This window comes from Rissa tridactyla, chromosome 21 (assembly GCF_028500815.1).
Source record: "Rissa tridactyla isolate bRisTri1 chromosome 21, bRisTri1.patW.cur.20221130, whole genome shotgun sequence".
In the NCBI taxonomy this organism is placed as follows: Eukaryota; Metazoa; Chordata; class Aves; order Charadriiformes; family Laridae; genus Rissa; species Rissa tridactyla.
The window spans coordinates 4225748-4249938 of record NC_071486.1 but is presented as its reverse complement, the minus strand read 5'-3'; the positions used below and the strand labels follow the sequence as shown (position 1 = coordinate 4249938).

Here is a 24191-nt window from a genome sequence, read left to right as displayed (position 1 = left end):
CTGGCGGGTGCCTGGCGTGGCCGGGAGCGACGGGAGTGGCGTGCGAGCCGGCGCGCACGGGGAGGTGTGTGTGTGTGTGTGTGCGAGCGAGCGAGCGCCTGTTTATATAGGAAGGAGCCAACCTACAGTTTCAGATTTCAGACCTCGCTTATCAGCCGGGCCGCGCTCGGACGTGGCAGCTCTCGGAGGCAGCTGAACGCTTCTCCCCCTTCCCCACCAGCTCCCCGCCGGGGCACTGAGCCCACCGCCCGCCCCGCGGCCGGCACCGTGGCCCCGGCAGCGCCCGGAGAACAGGTAGGCTGAGCCGACGGTGGGTGCTCTGTCCTCGCTGCCAGGCCCATGGTTGGGAGTAAGAAGGGGAGCAGGGGGATGGAGGAAGAGCCCCCAGGGCTGGAGCAAAGGGGATGCAGGTGCTGGAGGGGTTTGCGCTGCGCTGGGGGCAGCCAGAGAGCCGGGCTTTGCTGGAGGACGGCCACAGAGCCACTCATGGGGCCAGGGCTCGCGGGGAGAGGGGCTTGGGGACGCCGCCCTGGATGTCAGCGTTTGCACCGTGCCCATGGACGGGCAGCACGTCCCACCGGGCATGGCATGGCACTGCACGCGGGAAAGCCCGGCTGCGCTCTGCCAGGGGTTAAACTCCTTTGCAAGGAGCTAAATGGAAGGTGTGGCAGCACGATAAGGCTGGCAGAGCTGGGAGTGGGGCAGAGGCACCCAAGCGCCCTATTACACAGCTCCACGCTTCCAGCCGGGATGCGGGGCGGGATCCTCCTGCCCACCCGGCGGCTCCTGGCCGGGAGCGGTTGTGCCCCTGCCCTGTGCCATGGGGCTGGCTCTGAAGCCTGGGGGAGCTGCCGTCCCTGCCCTGTGCTGAGCTGGCTGGGGAATAACGCTGCGATCTCCTGGAAGCGCTGCTTAAAATCACCTCATGTCCTGGGGGAGAGACCCGGCTGCGTCCCCTGCTTTGTTCCGTTTCATGAAAGGCTTTTTTAAAGCAACCCTCTGCTGTACCTGCCGTGCCTCCCGGTGTTTTCCCAGAGCCTGCAAAAGCCCCTTCCTCCCGACACCCTCCAGCCCAGCCGCTGCCATCTCACAGGGCAGCCGGGAGGGATGGTGACACCCTGCAAGTGCCGGAGGATGTTCCGGCGCCGGGCACCGGCGGGTGCCGCAGCCCCTGGTTGGCAGCCGGCAGCAGCGTGTGGCTGTTGTGGGTCTCCCCCGGTCTGCAGCACGGGATGGCTGTGGTTTCCATTCAGATGCTCCCGGCCATCCATGGGGGTGCCCGGGAGACGGGAGGGATCCCCCCGCTGCTCTCCATCGCTGGCAGGGTGGTGGGTTTGTAGCTGAGCCTGATCCTGGCACCATCCTGCTCCGTCCTCCCCTATTGCTCTAGGGGTGGCTCCGGTCTGGAGCAAAGCGTTCCCTCCTCCCGGCAGCACGTCCTTCACTCCATCCCAGCGCCGCAGGGCCACTAATTAATTTTGTGACAAGGAGGGACCTTTAGCAGCTTCTGGCGATGCCCGGCGTAGCTGGGACATCACCTCTGCGGTCCCTGCGCAGTGACTGCTCCATCCTGCTGGGGCAGGGGGACGTATGGGGAGGGAGAACGCATCGGGGCAAGTCAAGTCAAGTGGCTTTTTTCCACTTACTGCTTTCCTAAGGAGTTGTGGGTTGTGATCACTTTCTCTTGTCCATTCCCTCAATTCCCAGTGACTTCTGGGCCAGATGGGGCTGGGGGCACTGGTCTCCATGCGTGCGGAGCATCTTCCCCTGGCCCAACCCCGCAGGGAAGCAGGAGCCACCCCGCCGGAGGCACCCAGCGAAGGCATCTCCCACCTCTCCGGCGCCTGACTGCTCTTCTTGTGCATCGGCCCATCTCTGCCCTCTGGAAACTCGGCACAAGCCTCGGGCTCTTCCCGGCACCGAGAAAACCAGTTCCTTGGGGAGGGCAGCCACTGCGCTTGCTCCCCTCGACTAACCCTGGTGCAACTCCCCGGCCCCGGCTGCCTGCGAGCATCCTCGGGGGGATGCTGCGGGCTGGTGTGTCGGCAAAGGGTTTATCCGGGATGCGCCGGCGGTGGCAAAGGCGTCGCCAGCCCGGCTCAGCGACTCCCGTCCCACCGGCTTCCCTCCCCGGGCACGGCAGAGGACGCGGGGCTGGGACCGGAGGCTGCATCTCCCCGCCAGGACGGAGGGAGGGCTGGGGCGGCGTTTATTTACGTGATGCTGGGGGAGAAGGGGGGAACTGGCAACAGATCTCGCTTGCAAATGGGATTTCTGGGAAGTGGAAGGCTGGCTCGCGTTCAGCCTGGAACTGTCCTGATTTCCAATTGGAAACATCCCACGGTGACTAAACTTCATTCAGGGGAAGAGCTCGTTCTGCGGAGCCGGCGCCGCGCCACTGAACTGGCCTGCGGCGTTTGCACCCTTGCGGAGGTGGCTGCGGGGAGGGGGACGAGGAACAAGGCGAGGGCTGTTTGGTGGCACAGAGACGTGGCCTGTCCCCGCGCTGGCTTTGCACCACCCTGGGAGACTCTGAGGGTCTGGTCTGATGGGTGCGGAGGGTTTTCTGCTTTTCCCCCAGCAAATTCCTTGCTTTTCCCTCTCCAGCTGCCCCCCAGGGCTGCTCTCAGCTTTTTGCGTTAATTAGGACGCGGTCGGGAAGGTGGGAACCATCCGTGATTCATCGGGAAGCTGTGCCTGACTGCCCTGGCCATGGCCCTGCCACACCAGGGTGTGGTGGGCTGGAGACAGCAATAAAACCGTGGCCGTCCCATCTGAGGGCAAGCAGAGGAATCGCTGCGCCCGTCCTGGCGCTGGTGCCAATGGCTGGGCTCAGCGTTTAATGGCCGGTGGAGGAGGCTAATGGCGTGATACGGCAAGCACCTGCAGATAGCCGAGCTCTCGGTGGGTGTTGATAGGAACCGGACAGCATCCAGCCTCACCTGCCTGCCCGAGGCTGTGCCCCAGGACGGCTGTGCTGGAGACAGGAGATCCCTGGGGAGCAGTGCCCACGGCCTGGGGCAGAGCCGCTCCGAGCTCGGCAGCGGCACCCGGTGCCTCGGTCAGCTGCGGTTTATGGGACCGGTGGGATTTGGCGCAGAGAGCCCTGAAAGAGGTTTATCTCTGCCTCCGCAGACCCGTTCTGGCTGTGTCAGCCTGGCACAGGGCTCGGGGGGGTCAGCTGTGGTTCCCCTGCACCCAGATGGCATCTCTGCCGGAGGTGGAGACCAGCTCGGCAAAGGCAGCGGATCCCAAGCCTGTGCCTGGGGTCTGGAGGGGCCTGTCGTCTTTGGTTTGGTCTGTTTGCTTAAGAACAAACCTCCCGGTTTGGGGGACCTTTGGTTCCCGCTGTGTTTGTACATGGAGGCCGGTGGTGCGGCCACGTTCCCCGGGCGGCTCTGGGGCTGGGGGCTGTCGGTGCCGGGGCCAGGAGGAATCGGAGGCAGCACCGTGCTGCAGGTGCCGGGCTCAGCTCCTGCCCACGGTGGGTACCCACCACGGTGGCTCTTCCCGGGCACTCGGGAGTGCTTTCGGCTGCTCCGCACGTTGCACCCACTGGCACCCACACCGGGATCGCGGGCTGCTCCCCGGGGCCGTGGGACACGCTGCAGGCGGCTGCGGGGTCGGGGAGCCTTGTCGGTGCTCGTCCCGCGTCCTTGGGAGCTGTTTTGGTGCAACACACACTTGCACAACCGAGACGCGTGCGCTGTTGCGTCACAGCTCGGTTACAAGCTGTTCCGAGGCCGGCGAAGGTACAGGATCAGATCTAAAAATGGAGAGTTTCCCCATACACCGCCATCACACCCCTGCCGACGTAGAGGGAAGGGTGGCATTGCACGAAGAAGGCAACTGGGACGGCGGTCGCGCTGCTGGGGAGGATGACAGGCTGCCCGCGATGACAACCATGGCACGGCAGCACTGAGATGCTCCTGCCCCGGGGTAAATCCCCACGGGCACACGTGGCCACGCTGGGCCATCGTGGCCATCAGACCACGACGAAGCCCAAGGATGCAGGAGCCTCTTTGCAGAGACCCGAGCGTGCTTCTGGCCTCCACCCAGCCTCGCCGCTCCGGCAGGTGTGGGGCTCCGCGCCGGCACGGCTCGGCACAGCCGGCTATGCCAGGAATGTGCCGAATGCGTCGGGGCTTGACTGCGGGAGGTCGGGGCGCAGAGCAGCCGATGAGTCACTTGGAGGGCTGGCAGCGGCGCGGCAAAGCTCGTGAGCTGGGGCAGAGCCAGAGCTGCCGCAAACCCCCCTAACCCAGAGCCTCCCCGAACCCCAACGCCCGTGGGAAGCGTGCCGGCAGCGCTCTGCCACGGCCCCGCGGTGACAGCGGGGCCACGCAGGCTGGCAGCGTCGGTGTTAGCGGTGTAACGGGCCGTGTCGTGCCCCCTGCGCCCCGGGGTGCTGCGTTTACGACTTTATTTTTCATCCGTATGAGCGCACCCGATTGCTAAAGCACTCAAGTGAGAGGAGCCCATGGGAAATCTGACAGCGGAAAATCGGTAATTTAGACAAAAACAATCAAAAGCCTCTGCAGGGATCAGCACAACCTGCCGCAGCTGATTGAACCCGGCCTGGGGCTCACCCCACTCCCTGTCCCGGGCTGGGGGGAGGTTCGGAGGTAAGTGGGAATAGCAGCACCCACCTCTGCGGACCCCCAAGAGCTGTGCCAGGAGCACCAGGGCATCCCTGAGCCCTGCGCCCTCCGAGTGCTCCCAGCTCGGCTCTGTGTCCCGCGTGGGTGCGGGGAATGGGAAATTCAAAAGCCGTGCCCGTACGCAGAGGGGCCGCGCACATCGCGGGCACGGGGAGCCGAGCCCAGCCCTGCCGCCGCCGGCTCTTATCAGCCGCTGCGTCTGCGCGTATTTACAGCTCGCTCCCGTCTGTGGTTTTTTTAGCCATTTGATGGTCTTATATCATGATTAAAACCATCCCCACAGCAGCCCTCCGCTTTCCAGCCTGCGCGGGGTGGTGCCGTGCAGATGTTTGTCCAAGGCTATTTATGAGCGCTCGCAGTCCGCACGCCCCCGGGGCCACGGCTGGGGCTGGAGAAGCCGAAATTCGCTGCGGGTCGGTGTGCGGAAGCCGGAGCCGGGTTGCGGTGCCGGAGGGGTCTCCGTGGGCTGTGAGTACCTCCAGACCCACGGGAGCCCGTGGGAGCTGGGACGGGGACAGGGACAGGGACGGAGCCCCCTCTGTGCCCCTCTGCATTGGCACGGAGATGCAGGGGCTGCCCCGGGCTGGCCAAGGGGGACGTGTCCCGGCTCCGGGGCCGGGTGCGGGATGCTCCGGGGGCAGCAGGGGCTGGTGATACCGGATGGGCTTGGGATCGGGGGTTTGCTCCCCAGGTGCTGTCATGCCCCAGGGCTGCGCATGGGCAGAGCAAGGCTCTACCAGCTCCCGGCGATGGCACGGCCGGAGGTTAATCATTCAACCCCTTCGCACGTTGGGTAACACAGCCAGTGGTGGCGGGGGGGGGCAGTGATGGGGACATCTGTCCATCCGCTTCCCAGACCTCAGACATAGGAACAGCCCTTGCGCTCCTCCTCCAGCTCCGGGTGCGGGTGCCCCCTCTCCGTGGGGATGCTCGTGGCGGTGAGCCGGAGAGCCCCGTGGGTACCGCAGCATGCGGGAGACCCTGGCGTCAGGGTGCTGGCGGCACCGTGTGCCGGCAGCATCGGGAGCTGAGCCGGCCTCCGGCACGGCCGAGGGAGCCAAGAGCCAGGGCTGGGTTGTAAACACGCTGCGATAAAGTTACAGCCATTGATGTTCCTTGGAAAAGCTGTGTGAAGGGAGAGCTCCGGGACCCCTCAGCTGAGAGATCCCATCCTGCCCTGGCGCCCGCAGCAAGGAGGGGATGGACGTGCCTCTGTGGGCAGCCGGGGGGGAGCAGCCCCGCTCCTTGGGGGGCAGAGGGCTGTGGGGCTCAGCACCCAGGGATGGCCACTGCCGGCTGCCCCCAAGGATGGGGGAGATTGGGGCTTCCCCATGGCTGAGCTCCTTATGGCTCGGCTGGATGCAGAGGCAGGATACGGCCCTCGGGGCTGCACGGGGACATGCGGGGCAGCTCCCGGCGCCCGCGCTGCCGACGGAGCGGTTTGAGGAGCATAGACATGACGCTGTGGGAACAGCCATGGGTCTATGGCGGGGTGCGGAGCCCCTTGGAAACCCTTTTGCATCCCCGGCGGGTTGGGCTGCGGTGGCCTGCCGCACCGCCGTGCCGTTAAAGGGGCTTTAACGGCAAAGGATGCCTTCCCGTGCCGGTCCCGCCACGGCACGGTGCCGAGGGGGTTAAGGCTGCCGGCAGCTGCGGTGGCTGTTAATGATTGATACCAATGACGGTCTCCATGGGCTTGGAAGGAAACTATCTACCCTGGCTGCGGGAGAGCCACCGGCTTGGCAAGCAGTGTCGGACGGAGAGGGACGCGCGGTGGCACCGGTGAGTGCGTGCGTGTGTACGTGCGTGCAGCGTCGGCACGGAGCCCGGCCATGGCACACGTGGGCCATTGTCTGCGCCCATCACTGTGCCGGCCGCTCTCGGGTCCCCGGCTGCTCTCAGACAAGAGCAGCCGGGGACCCGAGGGCGGCTGTCACGGTGACGGGCGCCGATGGCGGCAGGGGGGGTGCCCCACAGAGCCCGTGCGCTGGGGTGATTATCGTGGGCGATGGGTTAAGCAGGTGCTGAGGATTTGTCCCAGCAGGATTTCCCCAGCCCCGCTGTCGTAATCCCTGCTCCTGACCCGACCTGGCCGGGGAGGGGTCGGGGATGGGTTTGTTTCGATGCCTCGTCGCGGCGATTGTTTCGGACAGGCATTTCTGCCCGCTGGACACGGTTTCTTAAGGAGCTTAGCGAAAGGTTTAAACCCTCCAGGTCTGGGTCCGGCTTGTGACTTGGAGGCCGCATCGGTGGGTCGCCGTTGGCAGAGGTGTCACAGCTGCCCAGGCACCTCTGTCCCCCCCAGCTGGGTTTTGGTGGCAGTGCCAAGCCAGGAGCCATGACCCTGGCCCCCTGCGCCCCCCGTGCCGGGCCGAGGGAGGTGGAAGGTCCCCGGCCCCACAGTGGTTCCAGATTTGTGGGAGGCTGCAGAGCGCGGGGGGAGAGGCTGAAGGATGGCACCCTGATCCGTTAAACACTCTGGATGTCTCGTGTCCACTCGCCCGTGCCGGTGCCCCGTGCCTCTCGGTGTCTGCCATGGTCCAGCTCGGCGTGCTGGCAGCATCCCGCCCTGCCTCCTCGCCTCCGAGCTCCACAGTGTGTGTTTCTGTTTGTCCATGGCTGATTTCATCCCCACTGGTCCCTTGGGGGTTTGTTCCCAGCTCCTGGGCCACCCCACAACTGGGGAAGGATGCTTGGCCGGTGATGCCGCAGGAGAGCTGATGGCTGCCGTGGGGGCACAGTGGCTCAGGGAGCCTGTAATCCCGTGCACATGGGGTTTGGGTTTTGTCCCCAAGAAGGGACAATGGAGTGACATGGTTAAAGCAGGGCCATGCACTCAGCCATTGCAGGGCATGGACCGTGACCTTCTCTGACCCAGGTCCTCACCCACCCTGTCACACCGCTGTGACACTCCCCAGATGTCACCCCAAGCGTATGGGATGCTGCTGCGCCTGCCCTGAACCCTCCGTCTCCTGCAGCAGCGCGTTTTGGCCGGGCCACCCCCGTGGGCCATGCCTGGGATGGAGCCGGGGTTGCCAGGGAGATAAAACACAAACTCCCGGTGCTTTTTGTGCTTTTTCCCGACCCCAGCTGGAGCGGGAGAAGGAGACTCGCCCTCCCCGCCGCCGGCGATGCTGGCTGCCAGCAGCCGCTTTGTTCTCTGGAAATCCCCTGACTTCCCCCTGCTCCCGGCCATCCCGGTGCCGAGGGCGGTGGGGGCTTCTCCTGCTCTCCATCCCCACAGACCACGGCCAGCCATGGCCAGCCGGGATGTCCCTGCTTGGGGCCACCAGCCCCTGTGCCAGCCCGGCGGCGTGGCGACGGTGACGTTGCAGGCGGGTTGTGGGTGCGCGGCGAAAAGCCAAGCCGCCATCTGCCCTTGCCGAGGACTTTGCCCCGGTGCAGCAGCCCTGCTGCTTCCCAGCCCCATCCAGCTCAGGCTTTTCTGCCGTCCCTCCCTCCCGGCAGGGCTCCCGAGGGGACTCTCGGGGCTGATGGCCAGCGTGTCCTCGCAGGAGCGGGTGGTAAAGCCTGGCCTGGCCGCGGTGCTCGCTGCCTGCAGCCTCTCACGCCAAAACCCTCCCGAGGCGCGTGGGGCAAAGCTCTCCGGCCAGAGGCTGCTTTGCTCCAGGGAGGCTCTCGGCGATGGGTGCTGAGCCCGGGTGCTCCCCGCCTGGCACCGCGGTGGCGGGTGACGTGTGCGGTTTGTCACAGGGGTGAGGTGGCAGAGGGGATGGGTGCTCGGACCCGCACCCTCCCTCCTGGGGCTGCTTCCCAGCAGCAGCCAGCACAGGCGAGGGCAGGAGGCAAAATTAACCTTTGGCGTTGCCCCCCACCCCCAGCCCCATCCCAGAAGCAGTGGCACTGGAAGGGGACCGCTGGGCTGTGCCGGCACCGAGCCGGGCGCAGGAGGAGGCTGTGCCTGCGCTGGAGCCGGGATGCCTTAGCACGGGGGGGGCGAGGGGGGGGCTGCGCTGCCTCCTGGCCCCCAGCCCTGATGGACGCGGTGCCGGAAACGCTTGCTCAGCTGGATGGCGGGGCCGGGATTAGGACGGGGATGAGGTTATGGAGGAGAAGCGGCTGCCGGTCCCTGCTGTGCTGGGAGCAGCGGGAGCCGGGCAGCTGGCAGCACCGCGGGGACGGGCCAGAGGGAAACCTCAGCCTGCGGCTCCGCACCGAGGGCTGGTTTTCAAGTGCCCACAAGCCGCCTTCTTCCCAAAGGCTGATCTTGCCGCAAATCCGGCAGGCGCTGGGATTTCCAGGGCTGCTGGTTGGCTCTGACGAGCCCGTGGCGGTGCCTGGCCGGGCACGGGGAGGGGGTGGGGGGTTTCTTGCACCTCTCCATCCCGCCTTTGCCTCTCTCTCCTCTTCCCCTGCAACCTTTTCAACTTTCGCTGCCCTCTCCCAGGGCTGGCACGTAACTCTTCCAAGTCCAGGGCAATTTGGAAATGCTGAGCAGCGTTTTCCCACCGGGTTGCGGCCCGGGCTTTTGGCGGGGGCCGGAGCTGGCAGAGGATGCCCTATGGCCAGCTCAGCCCTGCCGAGGGCGTGGGGAGCGTGCAGGGATAGCTTTTATTTTTTCCTGCTTGAGTCATCCAACGGGGGCTGAAGTAGCTGCAGCGATGGAGCAGCCCAGGGCCTCGCTCGGCAGAGAGCCGGAGCTGGGGACGGCCCCGCACGGAGACGCTGGAGCAGCTGAGCTGCTGGCGCTCGTTCCCCTGGCTCTAGCGACTCCGCCAGACCCGCTCGTGCTGCGCCTGCAGAATTTAATTTAATTTATTTTTTATTTCATTTTTATTTTTTTTCCCCCTATTGCATCTCAAGCACGCGCTGCGCCAGCCCCGCGGGGCAGAGACGAGTCCCCTGCACCCCCACCCTGAGCGGGACGGCCCCCGGGGGGGCGCAGGGTCCAGTTTATTAGTGCATTATAATGGGTTTGCTCCTGCCCCTTGCGAGACAGGACTGGGCAGTTTGCTCATCCCAGGGTGGATTTTCTCTGCCAGCCCCGGCGCGGGGGCCATGGGGGTCAGGGTGACCCCGCATCCCTTCCCGTGGGTGCTGAGCGCTGCAGTTAACCGGGAGAGAAGGGTTTTCACGGGCTGTGGTCGGAGGAGAGGGAATGTGGCTCAGGAGGAGGGGGAGAGGTGAAGAAAGGGCTAGAAAAACAGAGGAAGGAAGCCAATGCGCAGGGCGTGTTTGGCCAGTGGCCACGCAAGCCCCTTGCTCGGGAGCTGCCTGGATGCTCGCCCCAAGAACACGGGTAAAACCTCCAGACGAAGGGTTTTCATTATCGCTTGGGAGGGGGGTTGCAGGCAGCTTTGGCCGCTTGCCTCTCCTTCCTCCTCCTCCTCCTCCTCCTCCTCCTGCTGCCGCGGTCCCGGGGTGGCAGAGCCCAGCAGCCGCCGTGGCAGCCCCTCCATCCCAACCGAGCCCCCCAAGGGTCAGGGCGATGGGGGCGGCGAGGCGCCAGCCGGAGCTGAAAAATTTGGGTTGGGACGTGGGAGGACAAGGCGGTTGGATGCCGCGGCCAGGGCAGGGCCGGTGGGGCCGGGGTGGTGGGGGCTCCCTGTAGCCCCCCCTGCCCGGCCATTCTGCCCTGGATTTAGGGCTTGGCAGGCTCGGGTGCCTGGGCGTCGAGCCTGCGCCCCCCCCCCCTCCTCCCGCCGCCGCCATATAACAGCCAGCAGCCCCGATGCCCTGGGGAGGGCCGCGGCGCGGGAATGGTTCCCATTAGCTGACATCTGCCGCACGCCGGGGGGTTTTGGGGGCTGCATCCAGCCAGACGAGCTGGGCTCACTGTCTGCTGTTGGAGAGGACCCCACTGTGCGCCCCACAGCAGCCCTCAGAAGGCTTTTCCATCCCTTCTAGTGCATCCCACCCCACATCCGACAAGGAGAGGGTAAGAAGGGGTCCCTATGCAGCCGGACGGGAATCCTGTCCGGCAGAGCACGGCTAGCATCACCCACTGATGCTTTGCCCCACGGCAAGCGGTGCTGGGGGCTCGCAGCTCCCCACACCCACTCCCTTCGGCACCCTGGGTACACCAAGCCCCGGCGTGGGCTGGTGCCGGGAAATCGCTCCCTCCTGTCACCATTTCACCTGCTTCTTCCCAGCTGGGGCGGCGTTAACTCTCTCACACCCTCAGCTGCAGCCGGAGCGACTATAAAGCATCCCACCCTCCTGCCTGCTGTGGCTCTGGCATGGCTGGTAGCACCCTGCTTGTGTCCTGGGGTGATGTGGGGGGTGGCACCCACCTTTCTGTGGGGGTCCTTGGGTTTTGCCACGCTTTGTGGTTTGCAAAAGCTGGAAATCTGTGACCTTCATGGGTTGTGGAAGGGCAGGGGGGGAGCCAGGAGGGTTTTCCTCCTGCTCTCAACAAACTTCAGCTTTGGGGAAGAAAAGCAGCATTGAGGGAAAGTCATTCTTCAGTTATTGCTTTTATTCCCTTCTTTTGCTCCTTACCTTTATGAAAAAGCAAGAGGAGGTTCAGAGGGCTTTTTCTTTGATGTTTACCCCGAGGAAAAGCACCGGCTCTTCTCCCCCGCGGTTCTCCTGGGAGGTCGGGGGGAGCCCCCTGCCCCCGAGCTGCTCTTGGGAGCTCTGAAGCGTGTCCGCTCAGTGGGCCGCGGAGGATGCCGCGTTCCTGCCCACCCCCGGGATACTAATGACTGTGAAATAGCCCAGCTGGTGCAGGGAGAAGGGCGCCAGCTCTGTGCTGGCGAAGCCGTGGTTGAACTCGGGTGCAAGGCTCCCTGAGCCCTGGAAACCCCCCGGTGCTACTGAACTGGGGTGATGGGGGGGTGACACCCCCATATTGGGAGGGATGGTGCTTCCAGCGCAGCCACGGGCAGACTCTGTGGCTCCTACCTGCAGCATTGGGCACATCCAGGAGCCGCCTTTCCTGCTCCTGCCACACCATCCCCTGGGGCTGCTGTCCCCAAAAGGGGCCACAGCTTCAGTCGGTGGCTCCCCTGCCTCCATGGCCACCGTGCCACTGGGTGAGCATCGGCTTTGGAGGGCTGGCACGCACCCACGGGCCGTTGGGGGACCTTGACCCCGGCTGCTTCGCTGCGGAGGGCGGCGGGGATTGAGGAGCGGGTGAGTCGCTGCCGCGGGGACATGGGGACAGCCAGCACTGGTGGGTTTGCCAGCGGTGTGGGCTGTGGTGGGCAGGTTTCTCCGTGCACGCGTGTCTCACCCTGTGGCTGGTAGCCAGCAGTGTGGCCAGAGGAGAGCAGCAGTGGCATCATTCAGCTCCTCCGTGCCCAGGGTGCTCTAAAGGGATGGATTTAGGTGTCTGGAAGGGGTGATGCCGCTGCGTTGGCACGTCCTCTGCCCATGCTGGGGGGTTGTGGTTGCCGTCCCTGGCTCTCCTCACCACCCTCCTGGCAGGGACCAGCCGAGGAGAAGCGGGAGCATCCCTGAGCCGGGCGCTGGTGCCGACCCAGCTCGCCCCAGGCTCAGCGACTGGCATAGCTGTAACGTCAGGGCACTGGGGTTTTGGGAGGAGCAGCTGAATGATGCAATGGCCGGGAGAGGTGGCGTCCCGAGGTGGTCCCGGGGTGCCGGCGGAGCGGGGACGCAGCGTGATGGAGGCCAGCTGGCTTTCTGTGCTCCGCTTCCTTCTTTGGAAGGTTTCTTTGAAATGTCAGCGCTGCCTTCCCTCCCTCCCGAGGCATTATCATAACAGTCCGGCTGTGTTTGCGTTCGCTTTCCAAAGTGCCGTGCCCAGCAAACCCCAAATCCTGCTCCCAGGGCTCCCCACTCTTAACCTGATGGGGTGCAAAAGGCTCCCCGGATTTTTGGGGGTGCTGCAGCCCCGGTGCTGGATGCCCTGTCCCCCCTCCTGCAGCTGCTGGGTTGTTCGGTGGTCGCTGCTTGTCCCCATCCCACTCCCCGGGATTCTCTCCTGGTGTGACCTGGGGAAGGGATGACGGTGCCGGGGACGGGGCGGGGGGGGGTGGGGGGGAGCGGGGACGGTTTGGGGACAAAAGCAGGGGGAAGGGATGCAGCCAGTGAATCCAGGGCAGCGGCAGAGCTCATCTCGGCGCGGCTGCCTCCCTCTCCGCGACACCCCCCCGCTTCCCGGCCAGCAGCCCCCCCCTACTTGCACGGCTGCCTCGCCGGGGTGGGGGGCCCGGCAGCCCCCCCATCCTTCCCCTCTCGCCCTTCGCCTGCCGCTCCCCGACACCGCACCTGGGCTGGGGGAGGCGGCGTGTGCGGCGCTGCCCTTCGCCTCTCCTCTGCGCGGGGACGCGAGCGGGAGCTGTTTGTCCCCGTCGTCGCCTGGCTGCCGCACACCGGGGCTCGCCAACCCCGGCTGCACCGGAGCCCACGGGGAGCTCCGCCACCACCGCCACCGGCGACGCCAATGCCACCGGCGCAGGGTTCGGGGGACTGGGACATCTGGAAGAGGACAGCGAGACCCTTCTCCTGCCACCGGCATCCCCCTGCCCGCGTGCCCCACTGTCCCCATGGCACGTGCCACCGCCTTGTAGCGTGGCGGCACGGGGCTGGCCGTGCCCACCGCTGCCATGGTGGGAGCCGGGAGCCGGCGTTGAGCTGGGAGGGCCCCCGGCATCATGCTGAAGTTTCGGGCGGACCGGAGGGTGAGGTAGGACGCCGGCGGGGGGCCGTGGGCAGGCAGTGGCGGGGGACCCTTAGCCCGGGCAGTGGCTGCTGCATTGCAGTGCCTGGGAGGCGATGTGAACTCGGGAGTTTCTGGAGCGGGGTCAGCCGAGGGAGCCGCTGCTGGGGGTGGTTAAGGAGGTTTTGTGGCTGTTCTCGGGGTCTTGCCACATTTGGGGATGGGGACAGAATTTTTTTTCTTGGGGGGGAGGCACCGGGGTGGGTGTCAGGAGGAGCCATGGGGGTTGCAAAGCAGAGTGGGTGTGGGGGCTTGGTGGTGGGGTTGGCGGGGAGAGTCCAGCCTGCGGGAAGAGAAACCTGCTGCGGTGCTGGGGGGGACGGGGATGTCCGCAGCTGGGGTTCGGGCACGCTGGTGGGTCAGGGCAGCCCCCGCTTTCCAGGGCTTGGGTGGTCAGGGTGCTGCTCGCTCGGAGTTTGCACCCTCCTTGTATGTCAGCATCACGGGGGGGGGCCTGGGCACCTGCTGGGGACCCCCTCCAAAGTCACCTGCTGGGGGCAAAGGGTCCGGGCGCAGCTCCAGCCCCGGGTGACAGAATCCCCCTTTGCTGCTGTCAGAGTGTGGGCCGGGCAGGCTGTTCCCTGCGGATAACTCCTATCGGTCGTGGCCCAGAAAAGCCCGGTGCTGGGGGGTTTTGGGGAGCGAGTGCTCCCCACTCCTTGTTACGGGGTGCGCACCCATTGCCCAGGTTTTTAAGGTGACCCTACGCGAGGGGGGGGCGCTGGCGGAGGATGGCAGATCTGTGGCAGGGTGCAGGGTGGGACCTGCAAGGGGGAGCAGCTCTCAGCGAGGGTTTTTTGGGCAGAAAGCAGTTAATATCTTCAGAGCCTGGCTGGAGCCCAGGTTGGGGGTGAAGCGTGCGTGGATGGGATGGTCTTGGCAGCGGCGTTTTCTTGCTCAAACTTCCCCTGTTCTGCTGACACGCAGAAGTTCGGCAGCGTGCCGGGCTGGTGGCACCGTTTGGCTTCGCCTGTGGTTGGGGGCACCCGTGTCCGGCGGCTTTGGGAAGGAGGGGTGTCATGGGGGATGATGTCCAATGCAAACTTCCCAGGATGGAGCCTTGTGGTTGCACCTCGTCCTTTCCTCCTGAGGCAGCGCCAGCGGCGATGGCCCCCGGGAAGCAGCGTGCGAGCAGGTTCCCCAGCCGGAGCAGCGAGGTGCCGGGGTGCCCGGCAATACCAGCTCTGCGGGATGGGGCAGGGACATGGCAAATGCTGCCAGCCCTGCCTCGCTCCTCCCGGCGCTGCCAGGGAGCCCTGCACCGCCCGTGGCGGCCGCCTTTGCCAAAACATCACCAGGGCTGGGGCCAATCTGGGTCTGATCCAGCTGCAACGGCTTGTGCTGGTGGGTCCTGGGCTGGCGGCCGGGGTCTGCGTGGGGCACAGCCCCACGTCGCCAGGTGGCCCTGCTCTTAGCCTGACTCGAGGTGCTTTGAGAAATGGCTCTGAAAGCAGCGAGCCGAAGGGGAGGAGATGACGCTGGGGATGTCGCTGCAGCCACAGCCCAGGATGGGCCATTGCTGCTGCAGGGACTTCTTCTGAGTGGGGCTTGTGGTAACGTCTGGGATGTGTCCAGCAGAAGTGACGAGGGCTCGGCCACCAGACACCTCGTTTCTGCTCCCAGCAAGGCAAACGCTTTCTGGGAAACACCGATGAAATGCGCTGAGCAGATCTGCAGCGCGGGGTTAGTGGGGGGGTGTGTGTGGGGGACGATGCTCGGGGCAGGGCACAGGGAGCCAGCGCTGGTGCAGGTGTGGGACAACGGAACACCGGGCTGGGGGCAGCAAATGTGGTAAAGGCAAAGGGTTTCTGGGGGGGTGACGGGGACAGATGCTAACCACCGCCCTGCTGCTGTCTCTCGCAGCCACAATGAAAGGCGGAACACATTCCTGCACCCAGTGACGGGACAGGTCCCCGAGGACAACTCAAGACTTGACTTGCAAAAGTAGGTTGGCTCCCGACTCCTCTGGTTTTGGGGCCCGGGAGTGGGTTGTGATGGGGGACCAATGTGAGCTGGAGTGTGGGGGGCCGGTGCCCGGGGTGGGGATGCCCGGGGACAGCATCTGCGGGGTGGAAAACGCAGCTCTGCTGACTCAGCTCTCCTCCTGTGCCGCAGACCAACCTTGGACATGTCAAGCAAAACGGGTGGCAAGCGACCGGCGACCATCACCAGCGAGCCCTCCAACCACGCCATGGTGTCGGAGGTGCCCCTGGAGCGCCCTGGAGGCCGGGTGGGTGCCCGGAGCCAGGCGGCACGGCAGGCGGCAGCGGAGACGGGATGCCGGGGACCCCCCCGGGGACTGAGCGGCTCCTCTCCCCCTCTGCAGGCTTCGCGCTCCTCCCGCAAGGGCATCGCCTTCGGGAAGCGCTCCAATTCCATGAAGAGGAACCCCAACGCCGCCGTCACCAAAAGCGGCTGGCTCTACAAGCAGGTATCCGAGTCCCTGCCATGCCGGGTGCCCCCCCTGGGACTGTGCCATCCCCTTCCCGGCCGCCTGCGGCAGCCCCCCCCTCCCCGGGTGGGTGCTGCTCTCACGGCCCCTCTCTCGCAGGCCAGCTCGGGGGTGAAGCAGTGGAACAAGCGCTGGTTCGTGCTGGTGGATCGCTGCCTCTTCTACTACAAAGGTACGGCAGCCAGTACCTGCGCTGGGTGCCCCCCCCACGGCTCGTGGCCCCCCAGCAGGACCCAGTGGCCACCAGCTGGCCACCTGCAAGCAAACCCCGGGCCGTTAGCAGGCTCGGAGCAGGTTTTGCCAGCGTGGGTAAAAGGGCCCAGAGGTGACAGCCCAGCAGGGAGGGGCGGCCATGCACAGCATCCCTTTGTGTGGGCGTTTGCCATGCCGGGGACTCCAGGACTAATGCAGGCGCCTTCCCTCCCCGGCGGCTCGCTGGGCTCAGCCCTGGCAGCCCAGCCGGGGCGGGCATGAATAATTGAGCAGGCTGTTGTTTGAGCCGCGCAGAGCTGCCGGGGAGCAACAGGCTGGCAGCGGTTTCCCACAGGTGGGAAATGCAGGAGCGATGGGACCGTGTCCCCACGGCACCTCGGGGGTCTTTGCTGGGGGGCAGCCGGGGCTCCCGGCCCCTCCCTGCGTGTAACCCCTGCATTTGCCCACCAGACGAGAAGGAGGAGAGCATCCTGGGCAGCATCCCCCTCCTCAGCTTCCGCGTGGCGGCCGTGCAGCCCTCCGACAACATCAGCAGGAAGCACACGTTCAAGGTCAGTGCGTGGCCGGGACGGGGCAGCGCTGGGGCAGCGGTGATGCTCGCAGGGTCCCCGCTGCTCCCTCTTCTTGCTTTCTTGGTGACGGGGCGTGGAGCAAGCTGGGGAGAGGGGGGACCGCAGTCACCCCCCGGGGATACGCTGCGCTATGCAGATGCGCTGGGGAAACTGAGGCACGCACGGGGCAAAGCAGCATCTCCAATGTCATCTCCCCCCCCACCACACTTGAGCTGCTCCTGGGCTCTGCCCCGTGGGGTGCCCTGCTGCCGCCTAACCTGGGGAGGTGCTGGGTGTGGGGCAAGCAGCAGTGCTGCCCTCAATGGTGATGCTCTTGTCCCTCTCCCTGCCCCACTTTCCCCTGCGCATCGCTGCTCCCAGCCATCCTCTCCCTGCCGGCTGCTGCAGCCCTCCTCGGAGCCAGACGTAGAGGGGTGTCCCCAGCTCTAATTTATTTTTTTTAGCCTGCTTTGACTGGCGTGCAAAAGAAAGGGAAATATAATTGCAAGGGGGTAGCCCGTAATGAGTCGCTGCTCGTCAGCCTGCGCTGCCGTGGGCGTTGGAGGAGGCAGAGAGGATGCTGCAGACCTCGGCTCTCCCTCGCTCCGAGCAGGGGCTGAGCTTTCCCGGCACCGCGCGGCACTTGTCGGCATCACCGTGTACTTTTGGCATCGCCGTGCACTTTCACCGGCACAACTGCCCGCGCTGCCCGCGGCCGTGGGTCATGTCAGCACTCGCTTGGTGCTGGGCCGGCGCGCAGGCTGGCTTCCACTCCTGCGCCCTTGTGCAAAACCCCGGCGTGCACCTTCCTGCCCGTGAGCGCGGCAGGAGCCGGCACCTGGGTCCCTGCAGGGCTCTGCGGAGGAGTTTTCCCGATCTAAGGGATGGATTTTTGTAGCTGCCACCCTTAAATCTGCGTTTAAGCTGCAGCTGAGCCCGGTTTTGGGGCAAGTGGCAGCGTGGGCTCTCCCGCATGCCTGTGATGATGCTGGCAGCCAGCGAGGTGTCTTTTGGCCTGTGGCTTCCGCGGGTCAGAGCAGAGAAGTGACCCGGGGGGTGTCGAAAAGTCTCTTGGCTTTTGGGGTGGGGATGGAGACTTGCAAAGGCGCTGCCCACGAACTGAGCTCTGCAGGCGCCTGCCTGCGGTTCCTTCCGCACGCCAGGGTTTTGGGGGAATGGTTGTGTTCAGAGAAGGGTAGAAAGGGTCCCGACGGCCGGGGGAGGTCTGTGCTGCAGCACCCGCGCTCCTGCCACGCTGCGGCTTGACCCTTGTCTGTGTTTCCTCCTCTCTCCGCGGGCGAGGATCCCCGGACAGGAGGTCTCTCTTCGCGCCCGTCCACCGCGCCAGCACCCAGCCACCACCTAGGTAGTACCTTCTTGTGTTTCTGATGCATGCAGAAGGGCGAGGGACCCGCAGGCTTGCCGGCATGCTCCGCTCACCCCGCTCACACTAACTCGGGGGACGAATCGGTTTGGTTCGGTTTTTTGCTCTGGCTGCAGAGCTTTCAGAGGCAGGAGTGCGTGGGGGCTGCAGGAGGTGACCCCGTGGCGGGGCACGGTGGCTGCATGCTCTGGGGAGGGGGAGGATGGAAACCCAAGGGAGGGTTTTAATCAGACCCCTAATATATTTTACTTTTTTTTTAATTTTATTTTTTTAAGAGATCGAGCCCTGAAAGTCACTCGGGGGGGAAAACCTCCTGCTTTCTCCCTTTTCTTCCTCCTCGCTGCCTCCCGTCCCTTCCCACAGAGGGGGAAGGTGGAAGCTTCGAAAAGGCCCTAAATAGCCGGACCAGGTGGAGAGTGGGCACTGACATCTGGGACCAAAAGTGAACCTTTTTCCCCCAAAAATGTTTTCTGGGCCAAAAAGCCACCTTCCTCCTAACCCTGCATGAATGATAATGCTCCATCTGATGCTGCTGCTCTCGCTGGGAAGCGGACCCTTCACCAGCCCCATGTGCCCCACGGGGACCCGCTCGATGCTGGGGTGCAGCATCCTCCGTGCAGGGGTGCGGAGCCCTGGGGAGGGTGGTCCCGAGCATCCCACAGGGGGTCCCGTGCAAGGGGACGAAGGCTGGCGCTGGCTCTGCCTGCAGAGCCTTCCATCCCGAGGAATCACGCATGGCAGGGCGGGAAGGACCGCGCCTGTCTTCTCCTGCGGCGGCAGGACCTCGTGCCGGGGTGGAAATGGAGCTCTCACCCTCCTGTCTGTCTCTCTCCCCACTTCTCTGCCTCCCTGCAGGTGACGGTGTGCTGGGTGGAGGAGATGCCGGCGAGTAACGAGCAGTCCCTGTCTCCCCAGGCGGAGCACGCCGGCATCCGGACGTACTTCTTCAGCGCCGAGAACACGGAGGAGCAGGAGTCCTGGATCCAAGCCATGGGCGAAGCCGCCCGGGTGCAGATCCCCCCGACCCAGAGGTCAGCACCCACCGTCTCCCTGTGCCACCCCTCTCCCCTCCTCTCTTGGAGATGGAGCAGAGGGACCGTGCATCGCGACCGGCGACCTCTTGGGAGCATGAGGGTCCCTCTGGAGAGCGGAGCCGGGGCAGCATTGGCCCCCCAAGGCTGAGGGAGGGACAGAACATTACCGGCCACCCCAGCGGCATTGCAAAGGGAGGGTAATGTGCTCTCGTGTTTCGGCACCCTGCAGGCACGAGAAGCCAGACTCTGAAAACATCCCCCCCAGCAAACACCACCACCACCGCAACACCGCCCACCGCGAGCACCCCAAAGCTGACCCCGACGCCAAGACCCGGGGGGAAGGCGACGGCCGTGGCTCGGAGAAGATCGAGAGGAAGCCGGAGAGGACGGAGAGCAAGAAAGAGCCCTTGGCCAAAGTCAACGGCATCGCTGGGCAGGAGATGCCCTCGGAGCCCGGCAGTCCTTACCCTGAGGCACCCCGGGTACCGGCGAGTGCGGAGCGGCCGCCCCAGCCCAACGGCTGGGCATACTCGTCACCCAGCCGGCCCGGCAGCACCGCGTACCCCCCGCCCGACGGGGAGAGCGTGGTCCACCGCCGGGGCTTTGCCCCCCGCACCAACCCCGAGAAGATCGCCCAGCGCAAGAGCTCCATGACGCAGCTGCAGCAGTGGGTGAACTCGCGCCGGGGGGCCGTGCCCCCCGAGGAGCTGCGGAGGTGAGGGCTGATGGGGGGCAGAGATGGGGGTCTTGCTCCTTTTCTCCAGGGCTGCCCTTCAGGTGATGCCCTGAGAATGATTTTCCCCTCCCCAACTGCTTTATCCCCTCCTGGGGTCAGAAAATCTCCTTTCTGGGCTGTCCCCACGTGCCAGCTCCGAGCTGGGCGTGGGTCAGGGTGGGTTTTGGAAGGGAGGCCCCCGTGGGGTCCCTGGGAGGAGGGATGCCAGGCAGTCCAGCTTTGTGGATGCTGGCGTTGGAGCTGCCCGCTCGAAGGCTGTCCTCACTCACCAGGACCCCTGGCTGCGGAGTGATGGGCCGGGCTCTCACATCTCTCTTCCCCCCTCCAGCCCCACCAGGTTTTACCCCGTGTCTCGCCGGGTGCCCGACTACTATTCCCCCTACTCGCCCCAGTACCCCGAGGACTACCAGTACTACCCGCCGGGGGTGCGCCCCGACAGCATCTGCTCCATGCCCGCCTACGAGCGGGTGAGCCCGCCCTGGGCGCTGGAGGACAAGCGTCATTCCTTCCGCAATGGGGGCACCTACCAGCTCCGCGACTGGAAGGAACACCCCGGGTTCGGCCGGCAAGACGTCCCGCTCTGGCTACCCGCTCCCGGGAGGCAGCCGACTTACTTGGATGAGGTGGATGCGGCCTCGGGCTCCCTGCGACGGATGTCGCTGCAGCCCCGCTCCCGCTCCGTGCCCCGCTCGCCCAGCCAGGGCTCCTACAGCCGGGCGCGGGTGTACTCCCCGGTCCGCTCGCCCAGCGCCCGCTTCGAGCGGCTGCCGCCCCGGGGAGAGGAGATTTACGCCGACCCCACCACCTTCATGATGAGGCGATCCATCAGTTCTCCCAAGGTAAATGTCCCTCGGTGCTCGGGGGGGGCACAGGGTTGGAGGGGGACCCTCGCTGGGGACGGCAGGGCAGGAATGCTGCAGCACAGCCTGTCCCCTCTGCCACCGAGTCCATCCCTTGCAGCAGCTGATGGCTTTAGGTCCCCTCTTGTCATCCTGCAAAGCTGCCCAGGTTGTGCTTGTTCCTTTCTGGCTGCTCCTTCGCTACTGTGAGCCCAGAGGGATGGGGATGGAGATGGGGATGGTGTGCTCGGGGCCACCACGGGTGATGCGCTCCCGAGCAGGGACCGCTGATGTCCCTGTCTCGCTGCTGTGCACCCCAGAGCAGGGCCTGACCCTGCTGCGGGGCTGGTGGCTGCCCTTGCACGCGCTTTCTGGCCTCTCGCCCACCTCTCATGTGTCTCCGGTTTTGGGGTGCGGGGTCTCCTCTCTTTTCAGTACGACTATCTGGGAGACAGACGGCCCGTCCCTGCGGGAATGTATCCGTACCACTACCCGGCATCCCCCACCGTCCATGACAAAATGGTACGTATGCTGCTGGCGCTGGGGGGGTGAGCCCCCAGCGGACCAGGGTGCTCAGAGCCCGCCGGGGAGGTGGGCCAGCTCAGGGGCTCCTTGCTCAGACAGCCGAGGAGGAACCGCTCCGCTCCTGTGGGTCAGAGCTGGGCTGCTCTGGGGCAGGTTGGGGCCACAGGTCCCTTTACTGGTGTCTCCGGTCCCTCCCGGCTATGCCCAAAGGAAAACGTGATGGAAAGGCCCCCAGTTCCTGCCCTGCAGCCCCCAGGTCATGGGGGCAGTGGGACACCCTTGGACCCCTGTACGCCCTGCGATGGTGGCCCGGGCTCGTCACACCCAGGGTGGTCCCTGGCTGAGGCTGGCACGCATCCTGCACCTCTCCCCTTCTTGCTTCCTCACTTCTGGCTACAGCTGCTGCTTTTTCCCTGCATTGCGTTTCCCCTCGGAGCGCTGGGGGGTTGGAGCTGGCGGAGTGAGACCGGGGTCCCGGTATCCCGGAGGTCCCCCCGCCGAGCACGGTCCCGAAGCCACGGGGCAGGACCGGCCGTTGGAGGAGGGAGAAGCACAAGTTACCATAAGCTACCCATGCTGCCATCCATCCTCGCGAGCTGGAGAGGCAGGGAAAGGGCCGTGCCTCTTCCGAGGCACCGTTAGCCGGGAGGGAGAGCCGGGAGCTCCCGCAGGACACATCCACGGCAGCTCTCCCGGCTCTGTGCCAGGGCGGTGCCTCGCTTCCCTGGCCGAGAGGTCTCCGCATTTCCGTAGCCTTCACCTAACCGCTTTGCTTCTTCTTTTATATGTTTTGTGTGTTCGTTTCTTGCCGCATGCCTGCTGGCTCCTGGTAGGATGAACTTTTAGACCTTCAGTTGCAAAGAAACCTAGAGTATTTGGACCAGCAGGTAGGCAGAGCTGGCTGCAAGCCTCACCCTGCTTACGTCCCTGCGTGCCCTGTCCCCAGTGGCGTCCCCTTCCCTCCCAGCGCAGCATCTCTTCCCCTAACATCCATCCGCACCCTTCTTGGCATTAAAGCAGCACGAGTTGTCTTTGGTTTGCTTCTTCCATCCTTCCCGTCTGTAGGGTCGCTCATTGCTTGGCAGAAAAATTCCCCCAACAGTGCCTTCTGTGTGGTGTGCTGGAGCTGGTGGGGGGGTTTTGGGGGGAGCCGGGGCAGCTTCCCACGTGCCCAGGGCCTTGGGGAGCCGATCCAGGGGTGCAGGGGAGGCAGCCGGCTCTGGAACCCTCCCCAGGTCGTGCTGGCTCGGCATGGTGCGGGACACCGATGCGCGGTGCCAGCGTGGCCGTGCTGGATGGCACGTCCCCACACCCAGCAGTGCCACCAGCGGCGGTGCAAGCCGGGCTGCTGCGGGGGTCCTGGGGCTGGTGCCCCCATGCTGGGGGTGGCCAGGCAAGCCGTGGGGAGCCGGACGGGTGTGAGGTGGTTTCGGTGACGTGCTGGCCCTGTTCCTCCTCGAAGGCGAGAGGTTTGATGCAGGGCTGGGACCGATACCAAAGCAGCAGTAGGTTTTTGCATGGCAGGGGGTGTTCGGAGGAAAGCTGTGAACTGGCTTCATCCCAGGAGCCGGGGTGGGGGCGATCCGGCTGGGAGAGACCCCCCCCAGGACTGGTGGGGTGGAAACCGCAGGCACTGGCTGATGTCAGAGCCAGGGACAGGAGCTGGCGGCCAGTGCTGCAGCCCAGGCGCTTGCCCGCCAAAGCCAGGCTTGCACTAAGGGAGCTGCTCCAGAGACAATCTCATTAGTCTGCAAATCTCCATTGGTGCAGTAATCGCCAAGATCTGTGTCTGCCTTGGAGCAGAGCCAGGGACAGGCAGGAGCACTCGCTGCAATAAAAGCTCTCTGGATTATTTCACAGCCATGGGCAGCGATGCTCGCTCTCCGAGGCTCTTTAAAACACTCCCTAAAAAGGCTTTGCATCTCCTCCTCCTCTCCTGCTGACCTCTGGAGAGACTAATTCGGAGTGACGCCGTCAAGTGTCTCTTTTCAAACGGCTCGCTGCTTTATTTTCTCTCTCCTTGCTTCTCCGGTCGTGGGGACGGCTCCCTCGGCTGGAGCCCACTTTCCTGACCCGCCCCGAGTCGGGGTTTGGTCCCTGGTTCGTGATTAAACTGGTGTCACCCCTTGGACCCTGAGGGTCCTGGTTGTGGGGTGTGAGGGGTTTCCCTTGCTCGTCTGCCCGGGCCTGTGGGCTCCTGCGGTGTTTCTGCTGGCAAAGGCAGCGGTGAAGCTCCGGTGCCGCTGATGTGAGCGGCTCCACCACACGTTGCGGGCTGTGTGCCCCGGCAGCAGTGCCCTGAGAGCAGCAAAACCCCCGCCAGGCTGCAGGGCTGAGACCGCGACCCGGGGCCGGGGTCTGCCTTGCCGGGGTGGGCTTGTGTCCAGGTGGGCTTGGCACAGCCCGGGACAGAGCTGCCAGCTCCGGGCTCTGGGGAGGTACAGCCGTGCCAAGCGCCGTCACATCCTTGTCCTGCCCGGCAGCGTGGCTGCGATGTGCCATCTCCATGGGAGCACCCTGTTCCCACCCGGCTCCGCTGCTCGAGGCTGCCACGCTGGAGAGGGGGACGCTGCTGTCCCCAGCCCTTTGGTCACCTTCCCCTGTGCCCAGAGCTCGTCTGCGCCTTCAGCAGGTCCATCCCAGCCCCGGCTCCTCCGCGAGGGCCAGGGCACCGAGCCGTTTGTCAGCACGAGGAGTCTGTCTGTCTGCTGGGACCGTGCTGTGCCTTGCAGCCGTGGGCGTCTCTGTGCAAGCTTGTTGTCTGTATGTGCAGTTTGCTGCCACCCAGCTCCGAGCTGGCTCCGTTTTATCTGTGTTTTCCCCTCAACAAAGTTTTCAGGGCATGCAAGCAGCCCAGGATGCTCTTCAGTGCACAAAGCAGAGCAGCAGCAGCCCCGGGCAGCCGTCCCCAGGTGGCTCAAGCCTCTGGGACATCTCTTGGAGGTGGCATCTTGCAGCCCGATGCCCCGCAGGCTCGTGGACCGAGCCGCCCCGCTGCTCCGACGGCACCCAAGCACGTCTCCGCTGACCTCTCAACTTTCCTTCCCTGTCTGCCGCAGATGAGCGAGAGCGAAACCCTGATCAGTATGGTGAACAGGATGGTGGAGACCTCCTCCCCTAGGGCTCAGCTCTACATGCAAGTAAGCCCC

At 65.2% G+C, this 24191-nt stretch overlaps 1 protein-coding gene across 3 annotated transcripts in view; it reads left to right on the top strand.

The window, feature by feature from the left end:
- Positions 1-304: 304 nt before the first annotated feature.
- The window catches only part of PLEKHA6 (pleckstrin homology domain containing A6), a 34611-nt gene continuing 10724 nt past the window's right edge, over positions 305-24191 (top strand). The window contains exons 1-9 of one of the 3 annotated variants that reach the window (XM_054181527.1): positions 305-6443; positions 15172-15252; positions 15424-15739; positions 15860-15932; positions 16424-16524; positions 18764-18939; positions 19172-19657; positions 20007-20517; positions 20953-21039. In XM_054181527.1, coding sequence (XP_054037502.1) covers positions 6340-6443; positions 15172-15252; positions 15424-15739; positions 15860-15932; positions 16424-16524; positions 18764-18939; positions 19172-19657; positions 20007-20517; positions 20953-21039 — 1935 coding nt within the window. In that variant the 5' untranslated portion in view covers positions 305-6339. The remainder of the gene's footprint in view (positions 6444-15171; positions 15253-15423; positions 15740-15859; positions 15933-16423; positions 16525-18763; positions 18940-19171; positions 19658-20006; positions 20518-20952; positions 21040-24191) is intronic. The other 2 variants (XM_054181526.1, XM_054181528.1) reach the window with 2 other exon arrangements.